We start from the raw sequence: 24,046 nt of genomic DNA on the forward strand, positions 1-24,046 counted from the left end.
GCAAGCCTTGGCAGGGGCGCGGGCTTCGCTACCGGAAAAGTCCCTGTAGGATTCCGGAAGCCGGCCACGCGTTCCGCGCAGGCGCAAACTGCTCCAAAAGTGGGCGTCGCTCCCCCGGAGTCGCCATTCCTGCGTCACCAGCCCGCGCCGAAGTCGGAAGTGCGCTCACCGCGCTGTTTCTTCTGGAGTCCTGGACCTGAGCAAGCGCTGTTTTATGCGTCATCATCCCGCGCAGACACAGGAAGTGCCGCACAGAGCGAGCCCCCGTCGTTGTCTCGAGTTCTGGGCCGGAGGTCGGCTATTATATCATCATTACGCGCCAATACAGGAAGTGACGATACTTCTGGCGCGCGCCGGTTGCTGTTTCTTCTCTGGCTCCGGGACCGGCGGCGGCGGCGGCGGCAGCGGCGGCGGCGTAGGGGTGAGTTCCGACTGGGCGGACCAGGTGTGGGAGCGCGACGAGAACTGCGCACCGAGGTCTTTCTTCCGAGCAGGCCTCGGAGCGGGGCGGACCCGGGCCCAGGGGCGAGCGACACCCTCGCTTCCGCGGACAGTCTCATCCCGCACGGAACTTTGGGTGGTGGAGGCGGCGGGTCCAAACGCTGTCTGGAGCCAACGTCTGCCAGGCTGAACCTCAAGTGTGCGGGACTGAACCCGAGGAAATAGCCCAGTGCCCGGGTCAGGTGGCCTTGTTCGCGAGCACATCTCGGAGCATCTCCCCGGTCTCAAGGTGCAGCTGTCCAGTGTGCTAGTGGCTTCACGTAGTCCAAGCGGTCTTTCTGGCGGATTCTGACAGTAAAAGCAGTGTTTGATGAGTGGCAGGTCCTGAGTTAAGAGCCTTTAAACGGATGATCTTTAATCCGCGATCGATACTATCACGTAGGTGTTGTTATTCTGGTTGTACGGAAGATTAAACTGAGGTGAATTACGTTACCCAAGACCATACAAGAATGACAGAAACGAGATTTGATTTCAAGCGGTCATTTTTCAGAACCCATCCCTCTCCTTTGTCGCCCATGCCACAGCGCAGTGGCTGTTCACAAGCGCACTTCAGCCTGGAACTCCTGGGCTCAATCGGTCTCCCATCTCAGCTTGCAGAGTATATGGGACTACAGGCGCTCGCCACCTTGCCTGACTTACAACTTATCCTTCTTGGTTTTTTTTTTTTTTTTTTTTTTGAGACGGGGTCTTGCTGGAGTGCAGTGACGCGACCTCGGCTCACTGGAACCTCCGCCTTTCGGATTCAAGCGATTCTCCTGCCTCGGCCTCCAGAGTAGCTGGGATTACAGGCACCCGCCACCACGCCCAGCTAAGTTTTATATTTTCAGTGGAGACAGGGTTTTCGCCGTGTTGGCCAGGCTGGTCTTGACCTCCTGACCTTGTGATCCACCCGCCTCAGCCTAGAACTTACTTTTTTTTTTTTTTTTTTTTTTTTAACCAAGTCTTACTTTGTTATCTAGGCTGGAGTGCAGTGGCACAGTCTTGGCTCATTGCAGCCTTGACCTCTCTGATTCAAGTGATCCTCCTGCCTCTAGCAGCCTCCTTCCTGTAGCTAGGAATACAGGCACGCGCCACCACACTGGGCTAACTTTTGTATTTTTTGTAGAGACGAGGTTTTGCCGTGTTGCCCAGGCTGGTGTTGAACTCCGGAACTCCAGCGATCTGCCCGCCTCGGCCTCCCAAAGTGCTAGGGTTACCGTGTTGAGCCACTGCGCCGGGCACAACTTCTTATTCTTAATGAGGATTTATTCTGAATCCCTCAAAAGTGACTAGGTTCAAGTGTTCAGAAACAACAGAGCACCATAGCTTGCTGTGTCCTGATGTAGGCTGAATTATTTTTCTTTTTGCAGTGTTTTAACTCAAATGGGTGATGAAAAGGACTCTTGGAAAGTGAAAACTTTAGATGAAATTCTTCAGGAAAAGAAACGAAGGAAGGAACAAGAGGAGAAAGCAGAGATAAAACGCTTAAAAAATGTAAGCCATATTTTTTAAGTAAGTGGTTTTCTTAAAGGAGATTTAATTTCTTTGCCCTCATTTTTCCATTAGAACAACGCTTCTTCGGTGAAGTTCTTTTGTACTTCCAAATGTCGCAGGTGAGCCCAAAATCTATTCTAAAAATTAACAAAAACATTCAAATATTCAGTTGACATTAAAGGCAGATTTAACACACTAAAGCTGTGTCTAGATTGAGCATACATGGAGAATAAAATATGTTGAATGTTAAGTCATTAGCAAAACTGGACTAATTTTTCTCGTTTCATTATTAGTGTATTCATAATACTATCTCTAAGTATTTTTAATATAGTGGGAACTTGCCTTGAAATTAATATAAATATTTTACATCTTTCTTGGTTTGCATGGTAATGTACTCAGGAAACCTTTTTAGTAATTTGGTAAGAGGCATTAGCAAAGTACCTCTTTTGCTAAGAACTTTAGCAGCATCATTTGGGATGTTTGTGAGTACAGGCATACCTTGTTGTATTGCATTTCACTTTATTATGCTTCACAGATATTGAAATTTTTCCAAATTAAAGGTTTGTAGCAACTCTGCATTGAGCATTTTTCCAATAGCATGTGCTCACTTTGTTAGCTTTTTTTTTGTTTTTGAGACGGAGTCTTGCACTGTTGCCCAGGGCCGGGTTCACGCCATTCTCCTGCCTCAGCCTCCCAAGTAGCTGGGACTACAGGGGCCCACCAACATGCCAAGCTAATTTTTTGTATTTTTTAGTAGAGATGGGGTCTCACCGTGTCAGCCAGGATGGTCTTAATCTCCTGACCTCATGATCCACCCGCCTCGGCCTCCCAAAGTGCTGGGATTACAACAGGCATGAGCCTCCGCACCCAGCCTTTTTTGTTTGTTTTTGAGACAGAGTCTTGCTCCATTGCCCAGGCTGGAGTGCAGTGGCATGATCTCAGCTAACTGCCACCTCTGCCTCCTGTGTTCAAGCAGTTCTCCTGTCTCAGCCTCCCGAGTACCTGGGACTACAGGCACCTGCCACCACACTCGGCTAATTTTTATATTTTTAGTAGAGACGAGCTTTCACCTTGTTGGTCAGGCTGGTCTGGAACTCCTGACCTCAGGTGAATCACCTGCCTCAGCCTCCCAAAGTGCTGGGATTACAGGCGTGAGCCACCATGCCCGACCTAAACCAAACTTTTATATGCGTTGGGAAACCAAAAAATCTGTGTGACTCACTTTATTGTGGTGTTCTGGAGCCAAACCCAAAATATCTCCAAGGGATGCCTGTACCATATGAGGTATCACAAAGTATTTGGTTTGCAAGATACGCCTTAAGATTCATTTTTGGCTCATATAAGCAACTAACATACTTGGCATAGAGTCTAATGTCCCTTGTCATATATGCTGTTTTTAAGTTTCTCATCTCAGGTTTCAGATTACAGAGAGTTGTAATTTTAATGTGATAAGATTTGAATTAAAGTTTGTTTGTTTTTTTGTTTTTTTTTTTTCCCCTGAGACGGAGTCTAACTCTGTCGCCAGGCTGGAGTGCAGTGGTGTGATCTCGGGTCACTGCAACGTCCGCCTCCCGGGTTCAAGCAGTTCCGGTCACTACGCCCAGCTAATTTTTGTATTTTTAGTAGAGATGGGGTTTCACTGTGTTGTCCAGGGTGGTCTCGAGCTCCTGACCTCGTGATCTGCCTGCCTGGGCCTCCCAAAGTGCTGGGATTACAAGCGTGAGCCACCGCACCCGGCCAAAAGTTCTTTATATTTTATAACACTGGCTCATTCAGAGTATATATAAAAGTTTGTTTTGGGATGTTGCCCAGGTTTGATTATCATTAAAAATACTTTTATCTATGAAGAAAAAAAAACTTATAAAGAAAATGATTAACTTTCTCTTTGCTTCTTAGTCTGATGACCGGGATTCCAAGCGGGATTCCCTTGAGGAGGGGGAGCTGAGAGATCACCGCATGGAGATCACAATAAGGAACTCCCCGTATAGAAGAGAAGACTCTATGGAAGACAGGTGAGCGGAGGTACAGATGTGCAAGACCCAGCTGTACACAGCCCTGGCCTGGCCAGTCCTTCCTAGGGTCACTGTGACAACTGTGTGCATTGTAACTATTAAGGTTTACTCTTTCCTAGAGTTACCGTGACAGGGCGTGTTGTAGCTGTTGTACTACTGAGATTACTCTTTCCTAAGGTTACCGTGACAGGGTGTGCTGTTGTAACTATTGAGGTTTACTCTTTCCTAGGGTTACTGTGACATAGCGTAACTATTGAGGTTTTTATGTCACAGTTGTGACTGACTCTCAAGTGTGTTGTCTGTGGCCCTCCAGACCCTTGCCCCTTCTTTCTGTAAAGAACTTTGCCATGTGTTACACTGATTAATAAAATATACTATATAGGATTTTGCACAGGCCAGGTGTGGTGGCTCACACTTGTAATCTCAGCACTTTCGGAGGCCAAGGCGGGCTGATCAGCTGAGGTCAGGAGTTCGAGACCAGTCTAGCCAACATGGTGAAACCCCGTCTTAAAAGGAAAAAAAGGCCGGGCGCGGTGGCTCACGCCTGTAATCCCAGCACTTTGGGAGGCCGAGGTGGGCGGATCACAAGGTCAGAAGATCAAGACCATCCTGGCTAACACAGTGAAACCCCGTCTCTACTAAAAATACAGAAAATTAGCCGGGCGTGGTGGCAGGCGCCTTTAGTCCCAGCTACTCGGGAGGCTGAGGCAAGAGAATGGCGTGAACCCAGGAGGCGGAGCTTGCAGTGAGACAAGATCACGTCACTGCACCCCAGCCTGGGCGACAGAGCAAGACCCCGCCTCTAAAAAAAAAAGGAAAAAAAAGATTTTGCACAAATAAAGTAGAATGCTGAAAGATACCTGAGGAGGGCCGCTGATGAGAAACGTTCATATTGGCCGGACGCGGCGGCTCACGCCTGTAATCCCAGCACTTTGGGAGCCGAGGCAGGCAGATCACTTCAGCCCAGGAGTTCAAGACCAGCCTGGGCAACACAGGGAGACCTCGTCTCTACACAAAATAAAAAAAAGAAGATGAGAAAAACTAAATGAGTTTTCCTGCCATAGCAGGTGCCCCTCATGGTCATCATCAGGGTTTTCAGGGCCTAGCTTCTAAGCACCCCTGACAGAGCCTAGATAGAGACAAGGAAATGGATGAGACTGGGGTAACAGAGCAAGACCCTGCGTGGAAAAAAAAAGGAAATGTTCTTGTTGAGACCTGTGTGTTCCGACGTTTCTTCCTGTGCCATGAACTGTTTCTCGTTTGTTTTCTTCTCATATTTAGCTCGTATCCGTCATCAGGTATTAGTAATTAAAGGAAACACAGCCAGAAATTATGGTATAATGGTTTTCCTGAGAAGCTTAAGGTGTGAATTTTCCCAGAATTTTGGTGATACAGAAATCAGCTGAAGATACTGTTAAATGACGCTTTGAGATTATGAAGATTGTTTTGTTGTTGTTGTTGTTGCTTTGACACAGAGTCTTACCCTGTCGCCCAGGCTGGAGTGCACTGGCATGATCTTGGCTCACTGCCACCTCCAGCTCCCGGGTTCAAGTGAGTCTCCTGCCTCAGACTCCTGAGTAGCTGGGATTACAGGCATGCGCCACCATGCTCGGTTGTGTGTGTGTGTGTGTGTGTGTGTGTGTGTATTTTTAGTAGAGACGGATTTCACTGTGTGGTCACACTGGTCTTGAACTCCTAACCTCAGGTGATCTACTTGCCTCAGCCTCCCAAAGTGCTGGGATTACTGGCGTGAGCCACTGCACCCAGCCAAAATTGTAGGATCTTTTAACAGATTTATTGGGGAATAAATAACATAAAATGAGCTGCCCTTGTTTAAATATGTGAATAGCTGGGTGCAGTAGCTCGCGCCTGTAATCCCAGCACTTTGAGAGACTGAGGCAGGTGGATCACCTGAGGTCAGGAGTTCAAGATCAGCCTGGCCAACATGGTGAAAGCCCGTCTCTACTACAAATACAAAAATTAGCCTGGCATGGTGGTGTACACCTGTAGTCACAGCTACTCAGGAGGCTGAGGCAGGAGAATTGCTTGAACCTGGGAGGCAAAGGTTGCAATGAGCCAAGATTGTGCCTCTGCACTCTAGGCCGGGGGAAAGAGCGAGATTCTATCTGAAAAAAATAAAAATAAAGCCGGGTGCAGTGGCTCACACCTGTAACCCCAGCACTTTGGGAGGCCGAGGTGGGTGGATCATGATGTCACAAGTTTGAGACCAGCCTGACCAATATGGTGAAACCCCGTCTCTACTAAAAATAAAAAAATTAGCCGGGTGTGGTGGCGCATGCCTGTAATCACAGCTACTCCTGAGGCAGAGGCAGGAGAATTGCTTGAACCTGGGACGGGAAGGGGAGGTTGCAATGAGCCGAGATTGTACCACTGCATTCCAGCCTGGGCAACAGAGCGAGACTCCGTCTCAAAAAAATAAATACAGGCCGGGCGCAGTGGCTCACGCCTGTAATCCCAGCACTTTGGGAGACCGAGGTGGGCGGATCACGAGGTCAGGAGACCAAGACCATCCTGGCTAACATGGTAAAACCCCGTCTCTACTAAAAATACAAAAATTAGCCAGGCGTGGTGGCGGGCGCCTGTAGTCCCAGCTACTCGGGAGGCTGAGGCAAGAGAATGGCATGAACCCGGAGGGTGGAGATTGCAGTGAGCCGAGATCGTGCCACTACAGCCCGGGCAACAGAGCGAGACTGTCTAAAAAAAAGAAAAAAAAGATGCCTAAAGTTGGAGAATTAATGTAATTTTTTAAATGATGTTTCAGCTTTGTTCCTGTCTGAATCATGCATTTTTCTGGGTTGAAGAAACCTCATAATAGCCTGATGCTTCTTTGCACTTTCTCAAGCATGATGCAGTGCTGTTGTGTTTTATTTCAGAGGAGAAGAAGATGATTCTTTGGCCATCAAACCACCCCAGCAAATGTCTCGGAAAGAAAAAGCTCATCACAGAAAAGATGAAAAGAGAAAAGAGAAACGTAGGCATCGTAGCCATTCAGCAGAAGGGGGTACAGAAGCATTTACTTTCTTTGACATCATGTTTAAGTGTGGTTTCTTTCCTGTTCCTACTCTTCTGCCTTCCCCAGAGCACCACTGAAAAACCAGAGAAAGCAAACTCTAGCTGAAAGCATACGTGTGTCACAGACCGTTCAGAATGGCTATAGAGAGAATACTGTAGCTAAAAGCATGTGTGCGTCACAGACCGAAAACCAGAGAGAGCAAACTCTAGCTGAAAGCGTGCGTGTGTCACAGACCATTCAGAGGGGCTATAGAGAGCAAACTCCAGCTGAAAGCATGCGTGTGTCACAGACCGTTCAGAAGGGCTATACAGAGCAAACTCTAGCTAAAAGCATGCATGTGTCCCAGACCGAAAACCAGAGAGAGCAAACTCCAGCTGAAAGCATGCGTGTGTCACAGACCGAAAACCAGAGAGAGCAAACTCTAGCTGAAAGCATGCGTGTGTCACAGACCATTCAGAGGGGCTATACAGAGCAAACTCTAGCTAAAAGCATGCGTGTGTCACAGACCGAAAACCAGAGAGAGCAAACTCTAGCTGAAAGCGTGCATGTGTCACAGAGCATTCAGAATGGCTAGTCCATTTTTCCTCTGGGGTTTTCTCTCCCCCATTATATTGTTTGGGAGCAGTTTGTTTACATTTAAAATGACCTGAATTCAACAAGTATAGGAGAAAAACACACCCCAAAATGGGTATTTGCTCAAGTCCAAAGAATGGGTTTGGCTTGAGCAGTTTGATCTCGTACCAACATCAGGAGGTTCTTACGGGTGTTAGGAAAATTGGACCTGGAGCCCGATTGAAATCTCATGATTATAAATACACTTGATTAATTAGTGTGGCTTTATTGCACAGTGGAGAAGCCCACTGATAGCAAAGCTTTGTTCTGTAGCCTTTGTGAAGAGTGATTTTTGTATTATAAAACTGATAATTATAGTTTATTCAGTATAGAAAATTTTTAAAAGATGAATATTACAATTCTGCTCTTCTGTGATAGCAGAATTTTCTTTTTTCTTCTTCATAATTAGACGCTTACTGCAGATAGTTTTTTATTTTCAAAGTTTTTTATTTAACATAAAATCATGATTATTCGACTGGGTGCCGTGGCCCAGGCCTGTAATCCCAGCACTTTGGAGGACAAGGATGGAGGATCAATTGAGCCCGGGAGTTCAAGACCAGCCTGGCCAATATAGTGAGACCCTGTCTCTTTAAAAAAATAAAAAATAAAAGGCCGGGCGCGGTGGCTCACAACTGTAATCCCCACACTTTGGGAGGCCGAGGCCAGCAGATCACGAGGTCAGAACATCAAGACCATCCTGGCTAACATGGTGGAACCCCGTCTCTACTAAAAAGACAAAAAATTAGCCGGGCGTGGTGGCAGGCACCTGTAGTACCAGCTACTCGGGAGGCTGAGGCAGGAGAATGGTGTGAACACGGGAGGTGGAGCTTGCAGTGAGCTGAGATTGCGCCACTGCACTCCAGCCTGGGCGACAGAGCAAGACTCCATCTCAAAAAAAAAAAAAAAAAAAAAAAAGAAAAATTAGGATTACTTAACGTTAACATCACTATTTAAATATTTATTTAAATATTTACTGTTCTTGATTTAATTTCTTTTTTTTTTTTTTTTTTTTTTTTTTTTTTTTTGAGACGGAGTCTTGCTTGTCGCCCAGGCTGGAGTACAGTGGTGCAATCTCGGCTCACTGCAAATTCCATCTCCCGGGTTCACACCATTCTCCTGCCTCAGCCTCACGAGTAGCTGGGACTACAGGTGCCCGCCACCACACCCAGCTAATTTTTTGTATTTTTAGTAGAGATGGGGTTTCACCGTGTTAGCCAGGATGGTCCCGATCTGACCTTGTAATCCGCCCGCCTCGGCCCCCCAGAGTGCTGGAATTACAGGCGAGAGCCACCGCGCCCGGCCTTAATTTCAGTTTCATGTGGGTTTTTTTTTTTTTTACCCAGGCTGGAGTGCAGTGGCGTGATCTCGGCTCACTGCAACCTCCGCCTCCCGGGTTCAAGCAATTCTTCTGCCTCAGCCTCGCTTAGTAGCTGGGATTACAGGTGCCTGCCACCACGCCCAGCTAATTTTTGTATTTTTAGTAGAGACGGGGTTTCACCATGTTGGCCAGGATGGCCTTGAACTCCTGACCTCAGGTGATCTGCCTGCCTCAGCCTCCCAAAGTGCTAGGATTACAGGCATAAGCCTCCGTGCCCGGCTTCATGTGAAATTTTTGAAGTGAGGTTTCTTTGCATGACACTTTATTTCTCATTAGGGAAGCATGCTAGAGTGAAAGAAAAAGAAAGAGAGCACGAACGTCGGAAACGACATCGAGAAGAACAGGATAAAGCTCGCCGGGAATGGGAAAGACAGAAGAGAAGGGAGATGGCAAGGGAGCATTCCCGGAGAGAAAGGTGAGTGGGCTGGGTCAATTAAGGGCTTTAATGAAAGGGCTGTGGTGGTGTGCACCATCATAGAAATGAAGAAGAATTTGGCAATAGAAGTCACATCTGAGCCAGGTGTGGTGGCTCACGCCTGTAATCCCAGCACTTTGGGAGGCCGAGGTGGGCGGATCATGAGGTGAGGAGATGGAGACCATCCTGGCTGACATGGTGAAACCCCGTCTCTACTAAAAAAATACAAAAAATTAGCTGGGCATGGTGGCGGGCACCTGTAGTCCCAGCTACTCGGGAGGCTGAGGCAGGAGAATGGCGTGAACCCGGAAGGTGGAGCTTGCATTGAGCTGAGATCCCGCCACTGCACTCCAGCCTGGGCGACAGAGTGAGACTCCGTCTCAAAAAAAAAAAAAGAAGTCACATTTGGTGCAGAAGTGGTAGACATGGAAACAGCACAGTGAACGCTGGACGAGGCTGACCAAGAGAACTGTCCTGAGGGAGTGAGTTTTCACTGCATCTGGAAGTAAGAACGGGTGTGATTTGATTGAGGGAAGACAATGAAGGGATCAGAAATCTGCATGTCCGGCCAGGCGCGGTGGCTCATGCCTGTAATCCTAGCACTTTAGGAGGCTGAGGTGGTTGGATCCCTTGAGCCTGGAGGTCAAGGCTGCAGTAAGCTATGACCATGCTACTGCACTCCAGCCTGGTTGACAGAGTGAGACTGTCTCAAAAAAAGGAGAAGGGAGAGCCCAAAAACCTTGAAACAGTCTGGAATTCGGGACCCTGGACTCCCAGGACTCCTGGCCATTAGTCTATATATTCGTTCCCCTTTATGAGCCAGATTCCCAAGAAAGAACATCGGTGTAGCCCCAGATCTGTTCTGTGAACCAGGAAAAAGGCTGTAGGCCAGGTGCGAGCAGGCCCGTCTCCACCTTCAGAGTGAGTCCACAGAAAGCTTGCAAGCTGCTCCAGGAAGAGAGGAGTCTGAAGCGGAAGGGCGTGTGCAGCGATGTTTGCCAGCAGCCAGGGCTGGGTGCACAGCATGTAAAGATGATGAGAGGGCGCTGGTTCTTGTTGATGCTGAAGGGTGTGGGAGACACTGAGGCCCAGGGGTCAAGGTCCGAGACCGCTGTGGGGTGAGCAAGGTTTCAGTTGGCCTAGTTCCTGTTAGTGTGTGAAACATTCATGTATGCCACGCCCTGTGCCAGACATTGAGTGTGTCTTGTCCCACGAGAGTAGAGCTTGGGATAGAAGTGGAGGTTGGTAGATGAAATTTGGGCTGTCATATTGATTTCCCAGAAGGTAAAGACAGGAGAGTGAATGAGCAAAAATTGTTGGGGGCAGACTTCTGGGTAGGGCCGATTCAGATCAGCCAATCCAGAACTGGGCGTGGTAGCATATGCTACGTGGGAGACTAAGGCCAGAGGACCGCATGACGCCAGCCTGGGCAACGTAGGGAGACCTTGTCTCTGACAAAAAGGAAACTGATAAGGATAATCTGAGAAGCACTGATGCTTGGAAAACTGCTGAGCTGTGGGTGAAAGCAGTAAGAATCTGACCTTCTGGCCTGAGAGCTGCTCCCTTTACTGCTTCCACTCTGCACTTGGGAAGCACGGAGGTTCCACTGGGACAGGGCAGCTGCAGGACCTGCAGTTTCCTTGCTGTCTTGGAAGGGGTGACTCCGTTTCGAGCAGTGGGCAGTGGCCTTGCCCACCAGCATCCTCGGTGGAGGGAGGAAGAAAAGGCCAAGAGGTCTGCTAGAATGGAGTACAGTGTGGTTGGGAGCAGCTGTGATCTCACCAAAGACGTGCAGCAGAGACTGGAGAGAGCTCGAGCCGCCACCCACTTGTGACCAGCCCTGAGGATGCAGCTGCGTGAAGGGACCTGGCAGAAAATAGAAGCCGCCACAGATGCGAATGACGCCTGAACGTTCAGTGTGCTCCCTGTCCACACAGCCGTGGGCCAAGGAAGCCTTACTGTGCTCGAGGTATTTGAGCCCACCCTCTTTCCAGTGCTGGCTAATTGCTAAGCTGTGCAGACACGGTGGTGACCCCTAGGAAGCCAAGGTTGAAAATTAAAATAGACATGTGGGAAGGAACGGGGTGGCCACGAGCTATGAAGGAGATGGATTTCACGGACAACCAGACAGGCCTCGGTGGTAACAACGAAAGGGAAAACTTAGAATCCAGAATTGCTACAAATGTATTATCTAAAATACAAAGAAGTATGACAGTGTGACCCGTACTGAGGAAGAACATCATCAGTAGAAACTGTCTGAGTGTCCAGATGTTGAATTTAGTAAAGGCTTGGAAACAACTTGTGGATGGAGCAGTAGAAATTATCCATTCTGAAGAACAGAGAGAAAACAACAAGAAAAATGCACAGAGCCTCAGAAACCCGTGGTACAACATCTGCTGTACCAAAGCAGGTCGAATGGGGGTTCCAGGAGAGAGGAAAGATATTTGTTACAATAATGGTTAAAAACTTTCCAAATTTTAATTAAAAAATCTGCACATTCAAGAGCACAGGAATTTTGAACTAGAATAAATGCAAAGTCACATCATAGTCAAACTGGCAAAGGCCAAAGAGAAAATGTTGAAAGGCCTCAGAGAAGAATGACCCATCCCATGAAAGGGGAGCTTCAATACCGCCAGCCACTGACTTCTTCTTAGAAACAATGGAGGCCAGAAGGCAGTGGAGTGGCATACTCAAGCTGCTCAGAGAGAAGAACCATCAGCCAGGAATCAAAACCGTTCTACACAAGTGAAAGGGAACGAACAACATTCCCTGAGAAGCAGAGACTGGTGGGATTCATTGTTGGCGAAACCTGCCTTAAAGGAAATACTAAAGGAAGACCTTCAAGTTGAATAGAAATGACACCAGACGGTAACTTGAATCCTCAGGAAGGAAGGACAGGCACTGCAGATAGCAAGTGTAGGTTGACGTCAATATCCTGTAAATATCTCTCCTCACATCTTAGGTTTTACTGGAACTACGATTGTATAAAATAATTACACTGTTGTCGTGGTATGTGGCATAAATGGACTGCACAAAGAAGACAGGGAATGAAGCTGTGTTACAACAGTTTTATATTGTACTGGACTTGAGCTAGTATCATGAGGCATATGGTGATCCCTAGAGCAACCACTAAGAAAGTTGTTTTCTTAGTGTTTTAAAAAGTACAAATAAATTAAAATGGTATGCTAAACATATGTAATTTAAAATCAAAAAGGGAAGAATAAAAAAGACACAACAAAGCAAGGAAAGTAAATCCAACTGTACGTGTAATTATATGACATGTGAAAGGTCTCTGTGCCCCAAACAGACGGGGCAGATTATCAGATAGAAAAACAAGATCTAACTGTATGCTGTCTGCTAGAGAACAGGAAAAGATGCAGTGTACAAACATCAGCTGTCATAGGAGAGCTTGAATGGCTGTACTCATACCAGACAAAACAGATGTTAAGAAATATTAGAAACCAGCCTGGCCAACATGGTGAAACCCCGTCTCTACTAAAAATACAAAAATCACCTGGGTGTGGTGGCGCACACCTGTAATCCCAGCTACTCGGGAGGCTCAGGTATGAGAATCACTTGAACTCGTGAGATGGAGGTTGCAGTGAGCCGAGATTGCGCCACTGCACTCCAGCCTGGGTGACGGACCAAGACCCTGTCTCAAAAAAAAAAAAAAAAAAAAGGCTAGAAACAAGAAGGAGCAAGGACTTCACAGCCAGAAACAGGCCAATACAGCAGGAAGATACAGCAGTGATACATGTGAATGCATCTAACCACAGAGCCCAAAATCCATGAAGCAAACACCGATCGAATGGAAAAAAATGGATCATTTATTAATTAGAATTGGAAATGGCAGCTGGGCACGGTGGCTCGGGCCTGTAAACCCAGCACTTTGAAAAGCCGAGGCAGGCGGATCACGAGGTCCGGAGATTGAGACCATCCTGGCTAACATGGTGAAACCCTCGTCTCTACTAAAAATACAAAAATTAGCTGGGAGTACAGGGCGCACGCCTGTAATCCCAGCTACTCGGGACGCTGAGGCAGGAGAATCGCTCGAACCCGGGAGGCGGAGGTTGCAGTGAGCCGAGATCGCGCCACCACACTCCAGCCTGGGGGACAGATAAAGACTCCGTCTCAAAAAAATAAAGTAAAATAAAAAAATGAAAAAAAACCTTCATGGATTGAATTACGTAGAAAGCCAGTTTACAAATGTGGACAAAAACGCGATAAGCAAGCTTCTGTTTAGGGGGAATGATGGCGTGTGCCTCTTCAGGGACCGCTTGGAGCAGTTAGAAAGGAAGCGGGAGCGGGAGCGCAAGATGCGGGAGCAGCAGAAGGAGCAGCGGGAGCAGAAGGAGCGCGAGCGGCGGGCGGAGGAGCGGCGCAAGGAGCGGGAGGCCCGCAGGGAAGGTAGGCGGCGCGGTGGGCAGCTGTGCTCGGCGGGACGCGTGTCTGCTGCCCCGTGGTGCTGGGCACTTGCTTTCACAGGCGGGTGCTTGGTTCCAGTGCTTGCTTTTCGCCCCTGCCTTTTTTTTTTTTTGGAGGCAGAGTTTTGCTCTTGCCCCCAGGCTGGAGTGCGGTGGCGCGATCTCGCCTCACTGCACCCTGTGCCCCCCGGGTTCAAGTGATCCTCCTGCCTCAGCCTCTGGAGTAGCAGGGATTACAGGCACCCGCCACCATGTTCAGCTATTTTTTTATATTTTTAGTAGAGACAGGGTTTCACTGTGTTAGCCAGGATAGTCTCTTGATCTCTTGGCCTTGTGATCCACCCACCTCAGCCTCCCAAAGTGCTGCGATTACAGGCGTGAGCCACCGCGGCCGGCCAATACGAGCTTTTATAGTCACCCACGTCCTCACCTTAATGGAGATCTTTATTTCTTCACCCAGCTTCCGGTTTCTGTCTCGCGTCCTTTCCTTACACCCCACACAACTCCCTGGAGCTTATTCTTCAAGGCAGGTCTAGGTCTAGTAGTAATGAACTCCCTCTGCTTTTGTTTATCTGGGAATATCCTCATTTCTCTCTCATCTTTGAAGGAAAGTTTGCTGGATACGTGGTTCTTGGTTGACAATTTTGTTGTTGTTGTTTTGAGACAGAGTCTTCTTCTGTTGCCCAGGCTGGAGTGCAGTGGAGTGATCATAGCTCACTGCAACCTCGAACTCCTGGGCACAAGTAATCTTCCCACCTCAGCCTCCCGCGTAGCTGGGACCTACAGGCGTAGCGTGTGCCACCACACCTGGCTCATTTTTCAGTAGAAACAAGGTGTCCCTGTATTGCCCAGGCTGGTCTTGAATTCCTGGGCTCAAGGAACCCTCATGCCTAGCTGACAGTTTTTCCTTTTCACTTGGAATATTTCAGCCCATTGTCTTCTGGCCTCCAAAGTTTCTGATGAGAAATCTGATGATCTTACTGAGGATCCCTTGGATGCTTTAATCTGATGACCTGATTGAGGATCCCTTGGATGCTTTGAAGATTCTCTTTGCCTTTGGCTTTCAACTGTTTAATAATGGGTTTTCCTGTGGACCTCTTGACTTCATTCTACCTGGAGTTCACTGAGCTTCTCTAATGTTTATATTTACGGTTTTCATCCAATGTGGGGGTTTTGAGGAATTCTTCAGATACCCTCTCTGCTCCTCTCCTCCCTCCTGGGCTCCCACAGATCTGCTGGGGTCCCCGAGGCCGCTCAGCACTGCTCCCTTTTCTTCAGTCTCTTCTGCTTTCTTTTCCTCAGACGGTGTGATTTTATTGTGTCTTCAGGCTCACCGATTATTTCTTCTGCCTGCTCACATCTGCCTGTGAGTTTCTGTTGTGAATATTTACTTTTCAGTGTCTATTGTGAGCATGTACTTACTAGCTCTGGAATTTCTCTCTGGTTTCTTGTTGGATCTTCTGTCTCTGTTGATATTTCCGTCGTGTTCACGCGTCATTTTCTTGACTTTCTCCACATCTTCCTTCTGTTCTCTGAGGAACTGAAGGTTAAGACAGTTCCCTAAAGTCTTTGGGACATCTACCGTCAGGTGATTTTCAGGAACCGTGTCTGTTGGCTTCTTTTTTTCCCCTCTGAATAGGACATACTGTCCTGTTTCTTTGTTTCTCTTGTGTTTTTCTTAGTCAAAAAAATGGACATTTGAAGCTCATGATGTGATTCTTCCTGGTCCCCACTCAAGGGTGTGCACTTGTTTTGGTTGTGCTGGGCTGTGTCTGTGGGGTCGGCCTGTTGTGGAAACTCAGGGTCTTCACGGGTCTTTTCTGAGCCTGAGCCTTTCCCTGGTCATGTGCAGCCACTTTTTAACGTTCCCGTCAATACAGATGTTTTTAATGTTCTTGTCCTGAAGTGTCTGCCTCCTAAAGGGGGAATAGAGAGAAATGAAGGGGGCAAAGGGGGACGTGGTGCTCATGCCCTGGAAGTACCTTCAGCTTGGGGGTGGCCGTGGGTGCTGCCTCTTCATGCCTCTGGGGTGGGACACGCAGTCATCACACTGACCTCGGGTGTGTGTGTCCATCTGCCCACCTGGGTCCATCTGCCCACCTGGGTCCGGCGAGCTGCACGCAGGCTGCTGCCTGCCAGCGGGGAGTGAGGTGGGAGCCACTAATGTGCAAAGCGGTGACGTTGATTAATGAATCACAATTTACTCTCCAAGATTCCCCCTGAAGTTGCAAACCTTCAGTAGACTCCAGAGCACCTCAGTAGTTGCACAGGCCTGATCCTGTGATGCAAGTGTTGTCTAGGTGGGGAGGCTGATTCCCAGTGCTTCCTACTCCATCTTTCCAGAATCTTCTCCCGCCCCTTCCTTTTTGACCAGTGAAGATCAGTCTAGAAGGTCCACCTGGGTCCTCGGGCTCACGGCCTCCAGGTTGGAGCTTTTTCTCCCTGGGCTTCCTGGCCTCTGACCCCGATGCTGTCAGCGCCCTGTGCACACTGTGGGTGTGTGTGCCAGGTGCGGGTGTGGGAGACGAGGCAGCTGTGCCGGGTGGGGCCTTTTGAGGAAGGCAGTGCTGCTAGTGCCATCTCCCTCTCTGCCCTGCGCGCCAGTGTCTGCACATCACCGAACGATGAGAGAGGACTACAGCGACAAAGTGAAAGCCAGCCACTGGAGTCGCAGCCCGCCTCGGCCGCCGCGGGAGCGGTTCGAGTTGGGAGACAGCCGGAAGCCAGGTGAGGCCAGGCCGGCGCCTGCGCAGAAGCCAGCACAGTGTGAGTCTTTTCTGGGGGATGTTTGGCATAAGTGTGTAAGATTCATTTAAAGCCCAGCTAAGTAACCGCTTCAGAAGAAAGTGAGAGATGTGCTGGCTGAAGTCCTCTCGTGTCGTGAGAGGGACCGTGAGTGTCTGTGTGCGGCCAGGACACAGGACGTGTGTTTATCCGCTGGGACATTCGCCACTGGCCCCGTTAGAGAAGTGGCTTCCAGCGTCTGTGGATGAGCTGGTTTCCAACCAAGCAAAGTTAATGGTTACGTGAAAGGCACTAGTTTTGGAGTGGTGGTAGCTTGTTTGTTTAAAAACATTTCCCCAAATTCACCTTTATGGTTTATCTCATAAGTAAAAGAAGAGAAAATGGAAGAAAGGGACCTGCTGTCCGACTTACAGGACATCAGCGACAGCGAGAGGAAGACCAGCTCGGCCGAGTCCTCGTCAGGTACCTGGAACCGCCTGGCCAAGGCCTTGACCACTGCTGCCCAGGAAGGCCCAGGTTCACCCTCTGCTCTGCTGTCTTTCTACAGCGGAATCAGGCTCAGGTTCTGAGGAGGAAGAGGAGGAGGAGGAAGAGGAGGAGGAGGAAGGGAGCACCAGTGAAGAATCAGAGGAGGAGGAGGAGGAAGAGGAGGAGGAGGAGGAGGAGACCGGCAGCAACTCTGAGGAGGCGTCAGAGCAGTCTGCCGGTGAGGCACCGCGACGACTGTGTGAGGTGTTGTGACTTCACTATAGTGTTAGAAACGGCAGAGAAATAGCTGGCGGGCAGGGGAGTTGAAACTCCCTTCTATCTAGGACTCTCTCGGGACACCTCCACATCGATTCTTTTTGTTTGTTTTTTTGAGATGGAATCTTGATCTGTTGCCCAGGCTGGAGTGCAGTGGCATGATCTCGGCTCACTGCAACCTCTGCCTCCCGGGTTCAAGTGATCCTCCCGCCTCAGCCTCCCAAGTAGCTGGGACTACAGGTGTGCGCCACCACGCCCGGATAATTTTTGTATTTTTAGTCGAGACGGAGTTTCACCACGTTGGCCAGGATGGTCTCGAACTCCTGACCTCAGGTGATCCACCCGCCTCGGCCTCCCAAAGCGCTGGGATTACAGGCGTGAGCCACCGCGCCCGGCCTCCATATCCATTCTTGGGAACACTTGTTGCTTAGCTGAAGCGGAGCCCGCATCCTGCCTGTGGCAGCACTGGCCCCGGTGCTGTTCTGAGCAGACGCCTCCTTTCTCTTGCAGAAGAAGTAAGTGAGGAAGAAATGAGTGAAGATGAAGAACGAGAAAATGAAAACCACCTCTTGGTTGGTAAGAGCCTCCCTGGAGACAGAGCCCCCTCCTTGTCTGTCTCCGAGTGCAGCAGCCCTCTTAAGACAGCCGGTCCTGCGCGGCGTGGGGCACGCCAAGGTCTGGGAGGCCGCCTGATTCGTTGGCCGCTCCAGGCTGTGCCGGTGGGGCCTGCATTCCTCAGCGAGGCACAGTGCTGACCAAGGGCGTCCTGAGTGCCCATCAGGGCCGAGGAGCTGGGAAGCCCAGGACCAGTTCCCCACAGGGGAGGCCCGTCAGATGGTGGCTCCGGGCCTGTCCCTGCAGAGCAGAGGCGTGGCCCAGCCTCCGACAGGCAGTGAGGTTATGTCCTCAGCCTGGTGGACGTGGATGTGGGCTTGTCCCCCACATGACACCCCACGCCGCCTCCCAGCTCAGCATCCGGGCTCTGTCTCAGCCAAGCCTGCCAGCACTCTTAGGCCTCGGTGCCCTGTGTCCAGGGGGCCAGAGCCCAGCGCCAGCACCTCCCAGCGGGACACGGGGCAGCCCTGCCACGCGCTTGATGCCCCCGGGGCAGGAGGAGGTTCGTGATCCTTGCTTACTCCTAGCTTCGTAATTAGGTTCAACTTTTCCAGTTCCAGAGTCACGGTTCGACCGAGATTCCGGGGAGAGTGAAGAAGCAGAGGAAGAAGTGGGTGAGGGAACGCCGCAGAGCAGCGCCCTGACAGAGGGCGACTATGTGCCGGACTCCCCTGCCCTGTCGCCCATCGAGCTCAAGCAGGAGCTGCCCAAGTACCTGCCGGCCCTGCAGGTCAGGCCCTCCCCTCGCCCGGGGCCACTGTCCGCATTGGCAGTCGGAGTTACCACAGGGGCTGAGCGAAGCCTGGCCCCCGTGTTGGCGTCTGTCGCCTCAGAGGGCTGCTGGGCCCACTGGGGCAGTGACGGGCGGGCACAGCCACTGGCCCCTCATGCTTCTAGGTCCCGCCTCTTTCTCATGCTGGACGGAACTGGGTGGACAGGGAGGTGCCCGCAGGACTGCTCTGCGGCTTGAAAGGCAGGCAGCCTGGGCGTGCGGCCACGCTGCTGTCACTGCTGCCCGAGCTGCGTCCTCCTCCGCACTGGAGAGCAGTGCCCTCCACTTGACCCCTGCGTGGGCGGGTTATGTAGGCACCAAGGCCTTGTTACCGGCATCTGTGCAGGGCTTGGATGGGGGAGCGGCTACGGGAGTCAGTGCAGATGTGTGACCAGAAGCCTTTTGCTTAGGCAGCTATCAATAAGGCAGGATATTGTTGGGAGCGATTTGGAAGGGACAAGCCTGAGAAGGTGCCAGTGGCCTCGGGGGCCTGGGAGACCGGCAGGGACTCGGCCCCCTCCTTGGTGCCTGTGGGCGGAGAGGTTCTCTCTGGCGCATGCAGCAGGCCTCTGTCGACTGCCCTATGCCTTGTGAGCGCCTCTGCCCCTTAGTGCTGCTGAGCGTAGGTGTCGGGCCACAGGCCACCCCGAGTACGTGACATCCGGCCTGGGCACCGGCCCCAAGGTACACCGAGGGGTAGGTGCCCTGGCATGGGGCATCATGCTGCGCCTGGCAGGTAGGGCCCGTCCTCAGTGTCATCCTGGTACAAGCAGGGGACACATCCACTTTGACAGAGAGACTCTTGAGATGGCCTTTTTTTTGGAGACTGGGTCTGTCTCTGTCGCCCAGGCTGGAGTGGAGTGGCTTAATCATAGCTCACTGCAGCCTCCACCTCCCAGGCTCAAACAATCCTCCCATCTCAGCCTCCTGAGTAGCTGGAACTACAGGCGCAAGCCACCATGCCTGGCTAATTTTTTTATTTTGTAGAAAAGAGTTTTGGCCGGGCACAGTGGCTCACGCCTGTAATCCCAGCACTTTTGGAGGCCAAGGTGGTGGGCGGATCAGAGGTCAGGAGTTCGAGACCAGCCTGGCCAATATGGTGAAATCCTGTCTCTACTAAAAATACAAAAATTAGCCTGGCGTGGTGGTGCGTACCTATACTCCCAGCTACTAGGGAGGCTGAGGCAGGAGAATCGCCTGAACCCAGGAGGTGGAGGTTGCAGTGAGCCAAGATCTCACCATTGCACTCCAGCCTGGGTGACAGAGCAAGACTCCGTCTCCAAAAAAAAAAAAAAAAGAAAACAGAGTGTTGCTATGTTGGCCAGGCTGGACTTGAACTCCTGGGCTCAAGCAATCCTCCTGCCTTGCCCTCCCAAAGTGCTGGAATTACAGGCCTGAGCCCTTGCACCTGGCTGGGATGGCCTTTTGTTCACACTGGTTTTGTTTCATAATAAAGTGTCAGATGGTTTTGCAAGGAAAGAGACTTTGAAAGAACTGAGCTGCTCCCAGCTCCACCCCTGGCCCAGTCCCAAGGCTCTGCCCTGCACCTGCCCTGTGCCGGGTGTGCCGTGCCTGTGGACGCAGCCGCCCTCCCTCCAGCTGGCATGGCCACTGAGACCCCACACAGGCGCTTCCTTCCCAGGGCTGCCGGAGCGTCGAGGAGTTCCAGTGCCTGAACAGGATTGAGGAGGGCACCTATGGAGTGGTCTACAGAGCAAAAGACAAGAAAACAGGTGGGTGGGGTCCCCTCACCCCACAAAGGCAGGGGAAGTGGGGCAGGGGCTGGCTGCCCGAGAGCTGCGACTGCACCTGGGCCCGCCTCACCTGAGCAGCTACTGGAGGTTGGACCCCTCAGCACCTCTAGAAGCCAGAGGTCAGCCTGGCCCTGGGGCTTTGCCACTCCCTTGCAGTAGCAGGCGGCCTGCCCCACAGGGCTGAGGCCCAGCGCGTGGAGTGGTCTGTGCCGGGGCTGGTGTGCAGGTTTGCCTTCCCAGCGTCCCACCCAAGCAGGTGTGTGAGCCGGGAACTCTGGTGGGAGTCGGCCACTGGGATCGCAGGTGAGGCCGGCTCTGTTGGGGAAGTCGATGTGGAGTCGGCGTGGCCGCTGGGATCCCAGGTGGCTGTGAGTGTCTGTGGTGTGTTGAGTGGGAAGCCGTGGGTGTTGCCCAGACCTCAGCTGGGGCGTTCTCCTGGTGCCCACGTGCCCCCACCTAGAACGAGACCCCCCTCCGTGAAATGCTTGCGCTTTGGGCACTGCCTGCGGTCCTCACTGAACGAGTCCACTGTTGGTACCGTGACTTTAAGAATGCCTCTCAGTGCCGTCTGTATTTTCTTCACAGATGAAATTGTGGCTCTAAAGCGGCTGAAGATGGAGAAGGAGAAGGAGGGCTTCCCGATCACGTCCCTGAGGGAGATCAACACCATCCTCAAGGCCCAGCATCCCAACATCGTCACCGTTAGAGTGAGCATGGCCCCACCACACCTGGCCCCGGGTGGAAGGATTTTCCGACAGGGCCCCATGCTGTCCTGGGGCCGGGTGCTTCCTACACTCTCCTGCACTTAGTGGAGCCCTTCACAGACCACACAGAAGCAAGCATTTGCCTCCCGGGTGGCACCGGAGGTCCTTACTGTCCCTCAGCGTCTGCGCCCGGGTGCAGGGGTGGGTGGGGGCCTGGACGTGCCCAGCACCCACAGAGCCGTGCCCTGCAGGAGATTGTGGTGGGCAGCAACATGGACAAGATCTACATCGTGATGAACTATGTGGAGCACGACCTCAAGAGCCTGATGGAGACCATGAAACAGCCCTTCCTGCCAGGTACAGCCGCGCCCCAGGGGCCTGTCTGCGTACAAGTGGGGGCAGGGTCCTGGTCACCCCCGCGGTGACAGTGCTGCAGGGAGGGCCAGCTGCATCCACAGGGAAAGCCCTGAGAAGCCTCTGTTGCTGCCGAGGCGAGCGGGCCACCCTGAGTGCCCTGGGCTGGGGGCGGCCGGGTCCACATGGGAGCTTCCCTCCCTCCCAGGGGAGGTGAAGACCCTGATGATCCAGCTGCTGCGTGGGGTGAAGCACCTGCACGACAACTGGATCCTGCACCGTGACCTCAAGACGTCCAACCTGCTGCTGAGCCACGCCGGCATCCTCAAGGTGAGCCCCCCCTCCAAGTGGCGCATCCCAGGGTGACCCGCCCGGGCGCACCCACAGCCGCCCATCTGTCATTGCAGGTGGGTGACTTCGGGCTGGCGCGGGAGTACGGATCCCCTCTGAAGGCCTACACCCCGGTCGTGGTGACCCTGTGGTACCGCGCCCCAGAGCTGCTGCTTGGTGCCAAGGTGAGTCCTGGGCATCTGAGTGCCTCCCCTGTCCCCAAACGCAGCCTTCCACAGCTTCGCGGGCCCTGGCCCTCCTGAACGCCTCTCCTGGCCTCTTAGGAATACTCCACAGCCGTGGACATGTGGTCAGTGGGCTGCATCTTCGGGGAGCTGCTGACTCAGAAGCCTCTGTTCCCCGGGAAGTCAGAAATCGATCAGATCAACAAGGTGTTCAAGGTGGGTCTGGCCCTGCCGCAGGTGCGCTGTGGATTTCAGAGGAGTTACAGGAATGGGGCTGCGGGGCACACAAGTGCTGGGTAGAGATGGGGACCAGGTCCACTGAGAGCCCTCCTGGTGGCTTGTCTTCTCTGCCGGGACACAGGTGCCAACACTGTGGGCCACTTGGTGTGGCTGTTGAAGCACCTCTGTCTTTCAGGATCTGGGGACCCCTAGTGAGAAAATCTGGCCCGGCTACAGCGAGCTCCCAGCAGTCAAGAAGATGACCTTCAGCGAGCACCCCTACAACAACCTCCGCAAGCGCTTCGGGGCTCTGCTCTCAGACCAGGGCTTCGACCTCATGAACAAGTGAGCCCAGTGCAGCCGGGCGGCGGGAGGTCCCGAGCCATAGCGGTGGCTTCCCGGTCCCAGGCCTACCTGCTGGCTCACCACCTTCCAGAACTGCTCTGGTGCCTGGCGTCCCATGCCCTGAGCCCCGTCCCAACACAGCCCATCTTTGGGAGACCCAGTGGAGCACACGAGCACCTCCTGGGTCTCTGGCCCTCTCCCCGCAGGTTCCTGACCTACTTCCCCGGGAGGAGGATCAGTGCTGAGGACGGCCTGAAGCATGAGTATTTCCGCGAGACCCCCCTCCCCATCGACCCCTCCATGTTCCCCACGTGGCCCGCCAAGAGTGAGCAGCAGCGTGTGAAGCGGGGCACCAGCCCGAGGCCCCCTGAGGGAGGCCTGGGCTACAGCCAGCTGGTGAGGGGCCTGGCGGGTGGGGCGTGCCCACAGGTGGGGCTGGCTTGGGCAGGGTCCTCACGGTAGCCGACTCGTCCCAGGGTGACGACGACCTGAAGGAGACGGGCTTCCACCTTACCACCACGAACCAGGGGGCCTCTGCCGCGGGCCCCGGCTTCAGCCTCAAGTTCTGAAGGTCAGAGTGGACCCCGTCATGGGGAGAACTCAGCCGGGACCACAGGCGCGGCTACTGCGGCTGGAGCTGCGATGAGACTCGGAACTCCTCGTCTTATTTTGTGCTCCATGTTTTGTTTTTGTATTTTGGTTTGTAAATTTGTAGAATTAAATCATTTTCCTTGTTGTGGAGGAAAGCGCTTTGTTTTCTCCGTGACTTGCCCAGGGCGGAGAGGGTGGGCATCTGCGGGTGCCCACGTGGGGCAGCACAAACCTCCACACACCCTCTCCCACTCTCGACACGCACGGGGCTGGCTGGGCCGTGATTTGGAAAGGAACTGGTGGGAGCCGGGTGGATTGTTTAATCTTCGGAGCTGGAGACCTGTTTCTGTGTTGGGATGAGCGATGCCCTCTTGCCCCAACCCACTCGTCCAGACCAGCCCTGTCCACACAGGCCCCCGGCCCCCAACCCCCAGCCCCAGCTGTGCCAGCAGACTCAGCAGGTTTTTATACAAGGTTGTTGAGTTTTAAAATGTATTAAAATATTCTTCGAGGAAAGCTCCCCATGTCATCCTTTCAGTGACCCGGGACCATGTGTGGGAGGGGAGTTGCAGACCACCAGGCTCTAGGGGAAGAGGGTGGGGTGGGCCAGTGTCTTCCCCAGGCAGGAGGGGAGCTCCTACCTCCCGGGGGGCCTCCACTCTGGCAAGGTGGTCCCCCACCCTGTGCCAGTCCTCCCAGCCCCCACCCGCATCTCCTTGCAGAAGATCCTGGAGGCCCATCCCAGCCACGTCTTTCAGGAAGCCCCCCTTGCCTCCCTCCCCCAGCTCTGAGCAAGTCCTAGACAGAACCCAGGCTTCTAGGGCTACCCCACGTGCTGA

General features: G+C 52.2%; 1 protein-coding gene across 12 annotated transcripts; it reads left to right on the forward strand.

The window, feature by feature from the left end:
* Positions 1-127: 127 nt before the first annotated feature.
* On the forward strand, positions 128-23,362 carry CDK11B (cyclin dependent kinase 11B). 12 transcript variants are annotated; one of them, XM_034953307.3, is made up of 21 exons: positions 405-421; positions 1,851-1,974; positions 2,047-2,093; positions 3,871-3,986; positions 6,881-7,008; positions 9,287-9,425; positions 13,669-13,832; positions 16,454-16,576; positions 16,961-17,056; positions 17,142-17,300; positions 17,849-17,914; positions 18,508-18,683; positions 20,368-20,458; positions 21,065-21,186; positions 21,435-21,540; positions 21,746-21,867; positions 21,945-22,052; positions 22,152-22,268; positions 22,468-22,616; positions 22,823-23,012; positions 23,093-23,362. In XM_034953307.3, the coding sequence occupies exons 3-21, from the start codon at positions 2,085-2,087 to the stop codon at positions 23,183-23,185; spliced, it is 2,274 nt and encodes a 757-aa protein (XP_034809198.1). In that variant the 5' UTR covers positions 405-421; positions 1,851-1,974; positions 2,047-2,084; the 3' UTR covers positions 23,186-23,362. The 12 variants fall into 12 exon arrangements, with proteins under 12 accessions (XP_063451153.1, XP_034809172.1, XP_034809186.1 ...); XM_063595083.1 differs by lacking the exon at positions 2,047-2,093 and having other exon boundaries at positions 128-879; positions 13,696-13,832; XM_034953281.3 differs by lacking the exon at positions 2,047-2,093 and having other exon boundaries at positions 128-421.
* The last annotated feature ends 684 nt before the right edge of the window (positions 23,363-24,046 follow it).

This window comes from Pan paniscus, chromosome 1, assembly GCF_029289425.2.
Source record: "Pan paniscus chromosome 1, NHGRI_mPanPan1-v2.0_pri, whole genome shotgun sequence".
Taxonomy (NCBI): Eukaryota; Metazoa; Chordata; class Mammalia; order Primates; family Hominidae; genus Pan; species Pan paniscus.

What these genes read in the sequence shown, in the direction of transcription:
- CDK11B (XM_034953281.3), top strand. Translation starts at nt 1,864, where the DNA reads ATGGGTGATGAAAAGGACTCTTGGAAAGTGAAAACTTTAGATGAAATT. An exon ending in GCGGGAGGCCCGCAGGGAAG is followed by an intron (nt 13,833 to 16,453) that starts GTAGGCGGCGCG and finishes CCTGCGCGCCAG; the next exon opens with TGTCTGCACATCACCGAACG. An exon ending in AGCTGCTGCTTGGTGCCAAG is followed by an intron (nt 22,053 to 22,151) that starts GTGAGTCCTGGG and finishes CTGGCCTCTTAG; the next exon opens with GAATACTCCACAGCCGTGGA.